At 45.8% G+C, this 14597-nt stretch overlaps 1 protein-coding gene across 4 annotated transcripts in view; it reads right to left on the bottom strand.

The window, feature by feature from the left end:
* Nucleotides 1-14597, bottom strand: part of BOC (BOC cell adhesion associated, oncogene regulated) — a 69724-nt gene that overhangs the window by 35366 nt on the left and 19761 nt on the right. For all 4 annotated transcript variants that reach the window (XM_045785175.2, XM_087861616.1, XM_045785173.2 and 1 more), the window contains exon 3: nucleotides 125-300. In XM_045785175.2, coding sequence (XP_045641131.2) covers nucleotides 125-209 — 85 coding nt within the window. In that variant the 5' untranslated portion in view covers nucleotides 210-300. The remainder of the gene's footprint in view (nucleotides 1-124; nucleotides 301-14597) is intronic.

The following is a 14597-nucleotide window of genomic DNA, read 5'->3' on the forward strand; positions in this document are numbered from 1 at the left end:
TGAAGGGGTCTTTGAAATCCAGGAAAAGGAAGGCCTTTCTCCACGGTCCCTACTGAATGTGACGTGAGCGGGCAATGTGCTCTTGTCAGAGGGGCAGGCTGAGAAAGGGAAGGAAGGCACTCACCCAAGTCAGCAAAGCAGCCTGCTGTGGCTAAGAGGAGGCAAGCGAGGGTGACCTCGGGCCTTTTGTCTCTCTGAGTTGTCATCATCCCATGCAGCACGGTGTCACAAGGGGTCCAAGCCAACGTCCCATAAGCCAGCAGAGTCACTCCACGAGGTACTACGATCCCACGCACTGCGCTGTTGTGAGAAAGAAAGAAATGGCCCTGGTAAGTGAGGCTGCCTGCCACAGGGCCTGGCTCTGTCCCGTTGCCCCCTGCCTCCAGCACAGATGCCAGCCACATTCAAGACGTTGACTGGAACAGCTGCTAGAAGACCAAAGAAAACTCTCGTCATTTCTCATCTAAAAGAAGCTTCTTTTAAGTGGCTCCCCTGAGCTAGAAGGGGATTTTATTGTGGCACGAGTGCTAGAGGCTTGACCCATGTACGGGCAGCAAGGAGGGCAGGGGAGCCCAGCATTAGAGCATCTCACATACCTGTTGGGAACCACGTGCTTAAAGGATGCCAGATGTCCACGGCCACATGGCAGGCCATGCCACCATACCAGACTATCGTGGTATGCGTAATACACGCTGAACCTCTTGTTTAGGGGATGTTATTCATGAATCCTAAGGTCTCAGAGACTCCGAGATCTTTTCAAATCTCTGTACTTTTAACCCCAACAGGAGCCTTTTCCCATTTTTTTCTATCAGTGCTCTGTAACCGGTAGGGAGCTTAACAGACAGAGTTGGAATAAGGGTGATGTAGAATAGTGAGGCGTTTTAACAGTGAGCTCTAGAGAAAAATTTCATTAACAGATTTATAAACTAATACCAAAAAGCAAGTTTTGGTGTCCTCTCGATTTTGCAGATACTTGTTTTAATTCTCTACTTTTCCCCAGCGAAATAACCTACTTATCTAGAACAGTGCATGAATTACCAGTGAAAGGATTTTAGGGAACTTGATCATGACATGCTCCAGTTTCCCCAAATCCTTAAGAAAACTGCTGACACCCATTCTGTCCCTGCTCCAAGGAAGGAAGGAAGGGAAGGGAGGGAAGGAGGAGGCACGGAGGCAGGAAATGAACACAAAGTAATAAAGGGCAAAGAGAAGAGAAGCAGGCAAAGAGGACAGGAGGGCTGTTTCTTATCTGAGCCCAGGGTGGCTGCAGAGGTGTTTGGGTTGTAAAGTCCACAAAGCTTTTACTGAGGAAACTCAGCCCAGGCTCCCTCCTGATTAACGAGGACCAGCCAAACAATCACTGTTACTTCTGCACCCTTGGTAATTTATAGGATTCAAGATAGAAACAGACCCCAGTTATGCTGCCAGCCACCAGCCCACTTTTATAAGCAACCAGGAGAAAAGAATGTATCTGGAGGGGGAAAGGGAGTAAGAGGAAGCAGGTATCTGAAGAGGGGGAAAGGAGTTAACTCATTAATCCCCATGACAGAGCTGTAAACAGATACCATTTAATGAGCCCGAAGCAGGTCACACGGAGCCTCACCCACAAAATGCCGAACTATGACGAACACAGGGAGGGCGGGGCGGCGCTGGGGCCAGGACGCCTCCCATTCAGCAACCAGGAGAACAGAGCTGCTTCCCGGGCCAAGTTACCCGGTGAGGTTGGTCTAGACAGAGAGTTCCAAAGATATAAATTTCTGAGAATTCTGTTGTAATGATAAAAATAAAAGACACCTAAGGCGTAATTGGAATTCCTACTTGCAGCGTGACTTTGTCCCACTGGGAAATGAACAAGGTACAATTTCAAAGTTGGGTGAAGACAACAGTAAGGCCCGTTATTTTTCTTGGCAATGCAAAGCATGTCTAGATCCTTCTTCTTTTCTATGTATTTTCTCAGAAAAAGAGGAGAGAGGAAGAAAAAAAAAATCAAAAACAGAGGGGAGAATAAATTCCTGACATGAATTCCTCGTTGAGGCCTAGGTACTTGCTATTTTTAAGGGTTATTTGGACATGGAAAAGAAAAGAAAATGTGCGTGAGAAATTTAACTGCTGACATACATGCTCCCACTGAAATAATCTCCACCAAGCAGACATTTTCAAAACTTTCCAAAAACAACAACAACAGAATACACTTCTGGGGTTGAGACCAATGAGAAATTATAGCCTCGGAGTATTTATTTTGTGAGAAAATTACAAACAACTGCGAATCCATCAGCAGCAGGAGGCAGCCAGCTCCACCTTCTCCCAAGAGGACGGGCTGGAGCACAGGCGCAACCAGGGCACAGGAGACCACATCTCCTCCCTGGTCACCCAGGGCACTGCAGCTGTCCTGGAAAGAAAGGGAAGGCTTCATGGTCTTAAACACAAAGCACACCCTTTGGATATCCTACGGCCAGTAACCAAGACGAGTGAAATAGAACTTGTGATCTAGCAGATACCATAGAGAGACTTATTTCTAAAAAAGCTTTCTTTCAGTGACAAGAACAAGATCTGACAAAGTTTTTTTTGTTCCACTGTTTGGGTGGGGGGCTAGACACATGAAAAAATAAATATTTCTGTCTCCAAATTACTTTTTTTGTTTTTTTGTTTGTTGCAAGGTCCCAATTCTATAGAGTTAAGATTCACTTTTCCCAAAGGTCTTTGAAGGCAGGGAGAAGTTTTGCTCGTAAGAGGTGATGCCAAATGGCTGCAGGAAGGTGGCAGGGGGTGGGGGTGAGTGCTGGCAGTCCCCTAGCCTCAAGAAAGACGGTGGCACTCCTGTTCAGAGGAATGGTACTGGGGGAAATTCCTGGGAAACAAGTGAATTTAGTTCCCAAAGGCTGAATATATGAGTTTAAATAGATTTAGGAGAAGGGTTTAAGAAAGGTCATTTTTACTTAAAAAGTTATACTTTTACCCATAGACCTAATTAAAAAGAAAGATTTTAAATTAGGAGGGACCTCAGAGAAAATAAAACAATAGCTTAGAATAACACCTCAGGGTATCGAATATTATAAATGAGAAAAGCAAGGAGCAGAGAGACTAAGTGATCTGTAGAAGGTCTCCTAGCTAATTAAGAGAGATTTAGGGCTCCCAAGTCAGGCCTTCTGACTCCTAGTCCCATGCTTTCCCTACTATCCCAATACTGCTTCCCAGCAAACAGTTTCTGAGGTCAAATCTACCAACTGCTTAGAACTACTTTTAGAACTAAATTTGCAATATTTTTGAATCTACTTTCTTATGCAGGAAAATAATGTTACCTGGATTGTTATCTGTAAGAGTAACTTTCTCTGGGGGGTCTGGGTGGCACAGTCGGTTAAGCATCTGACTCTTGGTTTCTGCTCAGGTCGTGATCTCAGGGTCCTGAGATTGGGTCCCCTGTCAGGCTCTCCACTCAGCGGGGAGTCTCCGTGTCTCCCTCTTTCTCTGCCCCTCCCCGCCTCATGCGCGCGTTCTCACTCTCTCAAATACATAAATAAATCTTTTTTAAAAACAGAAAAAGAGTAACTTTCTCTGTGGTCGTTTTCATTATTTTACCATTTACATCCAAATCTAGAACAATCTCTTACCGTTCTTCAACCCCCTTCGATAGGACTTTCTGCAATGGTGAATACGTTCTACATTTGCCCTATCAGCACTAGTCACCAGCTACTTGTGGCTAATGTGACTGAGGAACTGAATTTTTAATGTAACCATACTGGGCAGAGCAGTTCTAGACTAATGTCTAGAATATGTACCCAGACCACTCTGATGTTAAACAGGAGAGAATAACAAAACTTTGATGTTCTCAAGTATGAGCCATACTCTAGCCAGCCTCTCAATATATTCCTAGCTTATTCTTTTTTTTTTTTTTTTAAAGACTTTCTGTATTTGAGATACAGCAAGAGGAGCAAGGGCGAGAGCAAGAGCTCAGGGTGGGGGGAGAGGGAGAGGGAGAAGCAGGCTCTCTACTGAGCAGGGAGCCCGACTCAGGGGTCAGTCTCAGGACCCCGGGATCATGACCTGAGCCAAAGGCAGACACTTAATCCACTGAGCCACCCAGGTGCCCCTCTAGTCTATTCCTTAATCAGATTTTGTTTGGGTGTCTATTAAAAAATTATGATATTGTGACTTCACTATTATCAGGTAGAAAAAATATTACTGTGGTCGACCATAGAAGACAGTCTGCAAGTCACTGCATTAAAAGATGGACTCTGTCCTGAGGAACGTACACCTTGGGACGTTAAGTCAGCTGGTATTCAGCTAATCTCAAGGAGCTCCTCACTTCCCAGCGTCCTCTGCAGATGGCGTAGAGCCATGTGACTAGTGCTGGCCAATCAAGTGTAAGCACACATGTCACATGTCACTTCTAGGCTACGGCTGTGAAGAGCTAGAGAACCAGAGCACTGCTTCCATTTCTCCGCTCTCCAGTCCTGGTGATACATGTCATGTGTTTCAGAAGGCCTCACTCCAAGGTGGAAGAAGTCAAGGCAATCCAGACAGGAGAAGAAATAAACCACTGTTGTGCAAAACCACTGAAGTTTGGGGGATTCCTCTCATGTAACGACTTTAGCATTCTTTACTTTAAAACCTTACAAGTGAGAGCATAGGAGGGGAGCGTTTTCAATATTGGGTCTTCAGGAAAGGTTTCCTGGATAAAGGGTTTGGAAGGCCTGCGTATGTAAAGAGCTGAGGGCAAGGCTGGTGGGAAAGGTCTGTCTGGAGGGTGGTGCCTCAAGCAGTCTGGCTGTTACAGAGGGTTTATCTTGAACAGTGGTCTCCAAACTCTTCTGATCTTGCTTTCTTAGGAATAAAATATTCTGGGCAAATATCCCTAACCCATTCATATTTATTCATAAATTAAATGCATGGGCTGCTGAACTAAAATTTAAAAAGAGTAGGTAAAAGTGAAACCATGTTTTAATGACATGTTAATCATGATTGTGTTATAAGGTAATTAAAGCTAACACCTTAGACAGAAAGCCTGGTTAGGATTGGATGCATCAGTACTGATATGGGTATAACCTCTTCCGAACAGTCTGCTTGAATGTTAATTACTTTGTTGACGGCTCATCAGATGGGATTCCATTAGCGTTGTTTTTACCTTCTTACGTGGCTTGAAGAGGGTCAGCTCTGCTGCGTTCCCCTGTTAGCATGGGCTCGGATTAGCTGCATACTCTTCAGACCGTTTCTTTGCAGCAATCTCTTTAAGCCACTTGTCCTTTCGTGAGCATTAACTTAGTCAAAAGTAAATTATATAATCTGTAAATCCACTTAACAGAGAACAGGAAAACTGGGGAGTGAAAAAGCAAGTGAGGTCTCCACTGTCACACAGAGATCTCTCGCTACTGTTGTGACACATCACCCTGTGATATACAGACCAAAGGCACCACTGTCAACCTTAGTATTAAATATCAAGAAAGCTGAAATTCTTTCCTGTTCCTGTTTTAGACAGAAATAAACCTTAAGAGCATCTCTAATATTTTCCTCTAGCACTCCAGTGGAGTTTCTTACATTTCCCCCGTGGAGCTTGTACCCTATTTTGGAGACTCCCAGAAGAATGGAAAGAGGCAAGGTAAGAAACAGACTGGGTCACAACGTGGAAGACTAGGGAAAAGAGTGTGAGATGTTTTTGAGAAGGCAATAAATAAATCATCAAAGTGGCATTTGCCCATCCTGGGCTCCTCACTGACTGAACCCAAAATGTATAACAAGTTGCTAACCAACATGGACAGAACCTATTTCCACTCAGGTAAGTGGACCCCTTCACCACCCAAGGAAGGGGAAAGAAGGAATCTAGATATACTATCGTGGTTCTGGGGAGGAATCCCCCACAAAGAGAAGCCACCTCTGCCTTCTGAGTAAAGGGAAGATGTGGTCTTTTGATTTGCCCAATGGACACATCTAAATCTCTCCCACCTCCACCACTTGAGGGAAAAGTTACTAGGGAGTCACATATCTTTGTCGCACATACACCTTCCTTAAATTTCTCTTTAAGGAAATTAAAAAATCTAGCCATAAAGTGCGGTGGGGGGGGGACCCACAAACCTTAAGAGAAAAGGAAAACCACTTCCTTTCTTCTACACTCCCTTCTCAATTCCCCCACCCTATTCCATATAAATTCAATTTGACAACCCTGCTAATTGGATAAACGCAGCTCCTACACTCCTAGAAAGCCATTCCCTTTTCTTTGTTTTTGTTTTTGGAGGGCTCAAAACAGGGTGACTGTGCGGTTCTTTAACACGAATTCCATCTGCTTTATTTCTCTCTCTCCATTCACTACTCCTCTTGAATATTTATGAGGCTTTCCCTCCTCGCCTATCCCCTTTCCACCCCACCTCCACCCACCTTCCTCCCTCAACCTCCCTCAATCCACCCTGCCTCCAGCCTCCTCTCCCTTCTCTCAGAGCCTGACAAAAACCCTTCCAAACGCCCCCCCCCTTGCTTTAGATAAACACAGGCAGTGTCAAGTGTGAGGAGTAGGGGGAGGTGGGAGGGGGTTCAACTGCCAGTCAAGCCCCCCACCCTTCAATGAGGCCCAGGGGCCTACCCTAATCTGCTGCATGCTTGCCATATGGGGGCTGTGTTGCCCTGGGAAACACTAACAGGCAGAACGGAGCTTAATAGAGTCCATATTCATTGTAATGCAGTGAGATAGCTCAAGCCACCACTGCCCCTTCGGTCCAGTTTCATTCTTCTGCTTTCCTCTTTCTTTCTGGTTTTCCTCCCTTTTTCTTTCTTTCGTCCTTTCAAAAGGAAAAGGTCCCCAGAGAGCTCTAACCTGGAGAGGCCTGGGCTGGCAGAAAGGCTGGGCTTGGGTTAGGAATGACAGTGCTGGGTGGGGACTGGAGTTGGTGGGGAGAAGTGAGAAGTGGGGGCTTCCAGAGGAGCCAAGTGGGGAGAGGGCACAGCACCTGCAAGGGGACATAGTGTATGTGTGCAGGTGTGTGCAGACTTGAATCTGCACATGCGGAAGAGAGAGTGTGGTGGGTAGATATGGCCCGTCAAGGACTTGGAGGACAGAAACCTTCATATTTATTCGGCTATCTACGCCTAGGTATCCCAACGCCACCCCAATCCCAGTCAATTCAAGGTCATTAAAGCCAGTGACACCTAACTCCCTGAGGTGTCAGGCCTTTGGCCAATTCCCAGCTCATCACTATTGCCTTGAAAAGTCACAGGTGGTGCAATGGGATGAAACCACTTCAAACATAAATCTCTATAGGGGCAGAAGGCTCACGGGCCTGCCACACTGAGGCCCATTTCCTTCTCTGGCTGGCCGGCACTAAGGAAGAGGTGACAGCTATAGTCTGCCTCAGCCAAACAGGGCCCTCCACGTTGAGGGAGAGGGCTGTCTAGCAGATTAAGCCTTGCTGAAAGTATATCTGCTGGAAGCGAGACTTGGGGCCCCCGGAGATCAGAAATGATCCTTCCCCAAGACCCAAAAGGAGGGCAGAGAATACAGGAGGGGAAAAGAGTACATTTCTCCCAATTTCTCGGAAAAAATAAAATTGGTACCCAGGATACAAGAAGTCCTCAAAGAGTAAAGAATCAGTTTTATAAGTTGTGAAACAAAGCTTTTGTTCTGTGACTGTAAAAGTTACAAATTTAAAATCAAGATAGAAAATAAAAGCAAAGGAAAGCAATTAAAACTTTCATGTACTCTCCTACAGAAAAACATTAACCCCATGGTGTCTGGCATGTGGAAAGAGATCAGTAAATTGTTGCTAAATGAATGAAACATATATATGCTCCTGTAGTTTTACCACTGCTGACCAAGAACGTGAAACTCTTTACCCAACTAACAACTACAGCCAGGGTTCAGATGGGTGACCATCCCTTCAGAGAAGCAGAATGCTCCCGGCAAACGAACAGCAGTGGCCCAGCCATAGCAATGCCAGGATCTCGCATCAGGCCTTTCTGTTATCCGCATCGACCAAGGCCCAAGCCAGGCAGGCTGAGTCAGATAAAACTCCCCAAGGCAAGGCAGATGCTGGTGCTTGGTGTGCTTTACTTTTTTCCCTCCAAACTTGGTATCTGCCACTTGCCTTGCCACTAAGATGCATCCAAAATCTGTGGGTTCCTGAGCTCAGCCCACGGAAGACCAACTGCAGGGATATACAAAAGTTCTTATACAGCTTCTTTGCTGCTATCCTGTATCTTGATTTTAAGGCTCTATTACCCAACAACCCTACAGGAAATGGTAGACTGGATGCTTTAAGAGGTAGGTAAAATTTCAATTCCTGGCTGGAAAACCTAAATAGCATTTGGTTATCTGAAATGCTACCTGGAAGCCAGCCTCAGCATCAAATCCATTTATATCCATAAAGGCGAGAATACCTCTTCTCCAAGGACTCTAAACCAGAGAAAGTGAAGACACACAACTGAGCAGGGCTGTACAGGACTCAGAGCACTTATCTTCCCTACACAAAAAGCCTGTCCCTCCAACTTCATTTTGTCTATGTGGTCTTTTTCCCAGTTGTGCAATCCCAGCATACTGCATGTGTTACTGAGAAGTGTTCCGCAAAGGAGCGAGCAGGACACCTGGCGCTTCACTGCCAGCCAGGCCTGAAGCACTCCGCGAGCTCAGCTGAGAAGTCAAGCTCTTCCCAGGCTTCCCTGCAATGAGCACTTCGGTCAGTCATCTTACCACTGCTGTGCGTGATGTGGTTAAGAGCCAGAATGGCCAACTTGAGGAAAGTGGGGACAACTCCTCTGGTCTAGAACAAATACTTGCCTTTCATTTCATTGCTCAGAAGACACCCACTAAGAATCTGTTTATACAAACACATACTCAAATTTACCTACTCCTCCTGTCTTTCCTATATGTGATGAGTCATAGGGACTCAAAGCAGCCAGAGAAACTCGATGCAAGCCCCATATGTCATTTACAGTTTTCTAGTGGCCACATTTTAAAATCAAGTGTAAATAATTTTAACATCTCTCAACACAGTATATCCAAAATAATCTGTTAATGTATAATTAATATAAACATTATTAACAAGGTGTTTTATATTCTGTTTCATACTAAGTCTTCTCAAACTAGTGTGTGTTTTATGTTTACTACGCATCCCAATTCAGACTGACCACATTTCAGGCACTTGACAGTCACAAGGACTAGTGGCGACTACCGCGGGCCTCTGTGGGTCTGACCCCTCAGGCTGGCTCCCTGGCGCTCTCCTCTCCCCATCTAATCCACCTCCACGTTGCCACCTACCTTCCTTCCAGAACATCAAGCTCAACCAATCAGTAAAGATGTAAGTGGGCAGCCACCACCCATTGAATAAGCGCCCCCTCAAGGCCATAATTCATAATGCATCTAATCTGATATAATCTGGACAATGGCCCTGTAAAGTAGGTAAATGGTCAACACATTTTATAAATAAAGAAATTAAAGCTCAGAGTGATTCAATATTTTGTCAAGATTACACAGATGGTGAATCACAGTCAGGATCTGAACAGCTTCGAACTCTAAAACCTTTTTGGTTCTTGTCACTCTACTGCTTTAAATAAATTACAGCATAATAACTGATGGATTGTTACGCAGCCATTAAAATGATAATTAAAAAGATCAGGTAGCAACATGAAAAATATGTAAAAGAGGCTAAGTAAAAAAACATAGATCTCGTTTTGTAAAAAGCATGTAAGCAGTTGGCTGAGGCCTAGAAAGGAACAGGAAACAAAAGCAGCTGATTTGAAAATGTGAAGGAGGTAGGAGTGATTTTTTTTCCCCTTTTGAGGTTGGTTGAAAACAAACAAGCCAAGGAGCCAACAGACCCGCCTTCCACAGCTCCCCAACTCAGTACAATGAAATAGATCCAAACGCCTTCGCACAACCTTCCAGGTCCTCTAGAACTGGGCTGCCATCAACCTTTTCCAGGTCTTCCTCCCACAAGCCCTAAAATCTGTGCAAGCTGCATTTTCACACCCTCACTTCTGCCAGAACCAGCTCCTCCTTTTCCCTTCGTTCCACCAGAGGAGCTCTTAATTAGCCTTCAGAGCTTACCTCAAGTGTCACCGCAGGATGCCTCCAGGGACTAGTCCTCGTCCCAGTTTCCACAGCACTCTGCACATTATAATGTTTCCACAGTAATTTATGTATTTGATTATGTGTGTGTCTGTGATGTGCCTTTGATCTCTACCCCCTGACACCATACTGTAAACTTCCTGAAGGCAAGGTTGTGTTCACTTTATCTTGGTATCCCGAGCATCTAAAGCCTTGGCACATCACAGGGGCTCAGCCAATGTTTGCCAAACCGAAGGGTTTGCTCAGATTAGAAATTTGAGACTGAGAAGGACTGTTAATCTGGCCCTGAACCTACAGGAGGAATGCACAGAGAAAGATACAGTTTTCAGTAGTGGAACCAAGGGGTTTTTCTAGGGGCAAACAACCAGAACCATGGCCTTTATTTTTCAAAACCACACGGCCCTTAGATCAGTGTTGGCAACCCTGGAGGGGAGGGCCAAGTCATGGGACAGAAGTCAGTGCCTCTGCAGAGGCTCCTATGGTTTGGGGCTTCATTCAAGGACCTTTGTTTTCCTTCTTATCCCTCTTCCCAAAACAAACACCCTACTAAGCTTGAGACTTCTGGCTTCCTGCAGCCACTGAACGGCAAAGAATCTAATCTAGGAGGATTCTGTGAGTAGGTATTATCTGGCCAGCATCAATATGACCCAAGCTTGAGGTCAGCATAGAAGGAAACAGGCAGAGAGGCATGGGAGAAGGAGAAATAAGAAAGCTGTTGCATCAGAAAGAGAAGGATGTGTTGAGGCCTGAAGAGAAAGCATGGGGAGGGGAGGAGGGAAGAGGGACCAGAGCAGAGATGTGGGAAACGCAGCTAAATATGTCGAGCTCCTACTCTCTGCCAAGCCCCCCCAGTGCTGGGGGCTTCATGTAACCTGATCACTTTTAATCTTCGCAGCCCAGGGAGTGTTATTGTTCCCACTTTACAGATGGAGAGAGAGGTTATCAAAACCCTTCTCGATGCTTCATCACATGAGGACTTTAGGGGGCATCTCACATTTCCATTATAGACTTTTCTGCTAAGTGACAATGTTGAAACCCAGCAGGACCAGGTACTAAAAAGCCATGAGCCTTGGGTTGACATATGAGTTCTGCTACTTCTACCCCTGGGAATTAATCTCTGAGTCTCAGTTTACGCTCTGTGAAACGAAAATGGTAGCTGAGCTGCTACAAAGAGTTAATGAGTCTGCGTGTGAAATGAGTCTCAGTTTACGCTCTGTGAAACGAAAATGGTAGCTGAGCTGCTACAAAGAGTTAATGAGTCTGCGTGTGAAAGCAGCCTGGCACACGGCAATCATGCAACAATCTGTGGGGACAGGTGTCATGGAAGCCACTCACTAGAGGCCAAAATTTATACAGTGGCTCTGCCACCGCATGGGCTTTTAGATTAATGTACTTTAAGACTTCAAGATGTTGCATTTTAAGAACTCCAGACACGTGATACCATCTCTTTGCTTGTTCCTTCTCTGCTGTAAAAAATTAAGCAAAGTTGCCGTACTACACACATGCCTCAGAAGTTTGAGAAATATTCCTTGTTGGAAAAAAAAAAAAAAAGCACTAATACCTACACTCTGTATAGTGTTTTACAGAACTTCACAGTAGCCCCGTGGGACAAGAGATCCACAGAGAGTGCTACAGTGTCCCCAAGTTGCCAGCAAGACTTCGTTCCAGCCTCTCATGCTCTACTCAACTCGAGGCCACATTTACACCACTTAAGCTAATAACCGCTCCCCACCACCTCTCCCTCACCCTGTTTATGCCCTCTCTCTGCACTCTCTTGATGATGATAATGACGATAATGATCATAATTTCTCCGTAGTGTCTCTACATGTTCAGAGAGAAAAGGGAAAAGAGCCCCCATCCGACAATAGGTCATTTGGGACCAGAAGTTATGGAGAAGTATTTATGGAGAGGAAAACATTCCCCTGATCCCTTGGACCCCCACTCCCAACCCAGTCCCAGAAAGGAGCTCACCTCTAACCTTGTCAGTGAATGAACAAAGCCACAACAAAGCCACCTGCTCCTATCCACCTACCTGTTTCTAATTACAGCCTATGGCCAAGGCTATATCCACACAAGTAAACAATGAAGTAAAATGGTAACAGAGTGACTGGAGAGGAAACAGGAGCATCCCCTCCCAAACCTTCTGGTGCTCATGGCTGACAAAAGAGCCCGCCTAAAAGGAATTCATTAGAGTCTGGGTAGACAGCATGAACAAGGTATATAAACAGACCTGTCCTAGGGCCTGAACAGCACTTAAAGCAGATCTTAACAGCTTAATGTCCTATCTCCTAGGACAAAAGAAAAATGATCCCATTTAAGTGATCAGTGTGTAAACACAAGCCCTACTACCTAAGTAGGCCCCGGGGAAGGCTGGGACTTGATTCCATCTGAAGGTAACCACTGAAAGCAATGGAGGCCTGAGAAGAACAGGAAATATGCCAGGAAGGACACCGGAGAGCAAGCACTGCTCAGTCTGCAGCATACGCAGAACCACAGAAATCGCTTCTTCCCCAAACCCTCCAGAAAGGTAACAGGACTTGTCTCAGAAGTGTACTAAGACAAACAAGGGCATCCTACTTGATGTTCACGTTGAGAAGAGCAGGGAGTTTAGCTGGCAACCCCAAGTTCATGATGAGGAGTACAGGTCCCTGGGGCGGGCTTGGGGCAGAATTCAGGTCAGTTTAGCAAACCCCGGCTGGGTACCCACTAGGTGCCACACACGGACAGAGCGTACAGGCAGCCGCCCAGCCTTAAACAACTTGGAACCTAGTCAACTTTCAGCTTTGACAACATCTTTCTGTTATACCAAAATTAAAATGCAACATGGCCTCAGGGAAAGATCAAGATAAACCACAGATTTTACTAAATACAGGCGAGGAACCAGACCCACTAGTAAAGGCACTAGGGGACTGACAAAAGAAATGTGTCACCCACTTGAGCACCTGCACACACACTCCCTCTCTCTCTCTCTCTTTCTCGGGTCCTGCTCAGCACAGAAGGTTGGTCCTCCACTGTAGCCCCTTTCATGAGTCCCAAAAGAGTTCCCCTTTCTACCACCCACGTTCATTCCCAGCACAGTCCTAGAAGATCGAAGTACGTCAGTGAAGGTAGGAAAGAGGCTTAGAGCTAATAGAGGCCAATGAGGATCTCTTAAGCCTCAGCTTTGTCACTTGCCCTTCTCACACTGTGTCATAACTTGTTTATAAGTCTCTCTTCTGGACTCATAGTAGGTACTCAATGAATCTTTGCTAAGCTGTAAAGACCTACTTCCAAGATCTTTTCCAAGTCTGACTATTTGGTCCTTGGAGTTTGGCTCTGATGAAACCCCAAGGGTGCTCTTGCTGCAAAGCAGAGCTTGCTCGAATTGGGGAAGGTGATGCTGAGTGTCTGATATCCCTGTTCCTATCTCCCATCAGGATGTGGTTCTTATTCAGTGGAGAAGGCAGGCTGGACACAGGTCTTTCCTGTTGTAGCCTCCAAGCAAGAGGTGGGTGGGTGTGGGCTTGCCAAGGAGGAGGTGGGGAAGAAAATGCTAGGAGAAGTAGCACCTAAGGAAATGCTCTTCTGTTCAAGGCATGTCCCTTGCACCCGCTGTGTGTCAGGCAGTGGTTAGGAACCCAGCTCTGTTCCCCTAGCCAGTCCCACACTTTCCCTGTGCAAGTACCAACACACTATTTTCCATTTGCCTGGCTACTGGACCGAGTGTTCGGGATCAGGAATGGTGAGGATATTCACAAGGGTGCTGTCAGCATCTAAAACAGTTTTAGGTATTCAGCAAATACCTGTTGAGTGACCCAATGACAACCTGAGACACAGAGGTAAAAGGTCATGGCGGAGATAAGAAAGAACTGTCATCATCTAGTCAAGGAGGGAGCTTTGCCTTAGAAGCTGGGCATTTAGGAAACTCAGGGGGTTGAAAAGACTTTGATTTACTTTGTTAGGTGACATAATCACCACCAACTCCAATTAAGCTGTCACCTGCAATCATTTTCTGTGCCCACCCCCCCCCCCACCAATGACTAAGCACCAGGCCCATATCCACAACCTGCAAGGACTCGCAGCCGGTCTCAGGTTCTGTGACCCAGAATGAATGCCGACTGGGCTGCTGCTTCTCGGTCTATCCGGCTCTAGGGCTGATTCAAGCAAATGCTGGGCAAAATCAGCTCCAATCCCCAAACACCAACACACACACACCATCCCCTAACAGGGTCATGCGTGCTGGCAGAAAATGCGAAGCACTCACATGAAATGCTAAGCCTTGGGGCGAAACTGCTGAAGTCAGGGCCAAGACAGGAGCTCAGGAGCCGGCGCTCTTTGGTTGGCAGGTGACTGCACTGTGACATGAACAGGGTCTCTCCTAGACCTTCCCGCAAGCCAGAAACCCTTACCCTGAACTTAGAAGGAACCACTTTAATGTAAGACAATAAAATCTATAGCATACAGCGATGCTGAAGAAAAACAAATTACCTTAGTAAACCATCTAGCATACTGACTGGTACAAAGTAGTTGCTCAGTACATGACGGCCACTTATTGAATCTGAATAATTCTCGT

The sequence above is a fragment of the Ursus americanus genome, chromosome 4 (genome assembly GCF_024610735.1).
Source record: "Ursus americanus isolate L20-20 chromosome 4, mUrsAme1.1.p, whole genome shotgun sequence".
Taxonomy (NCBI): Eukaryota; Metazoa; Chordata; class Mammalia; order Carnivora; family Ursidae; genus Ursus; species Ursus americanus.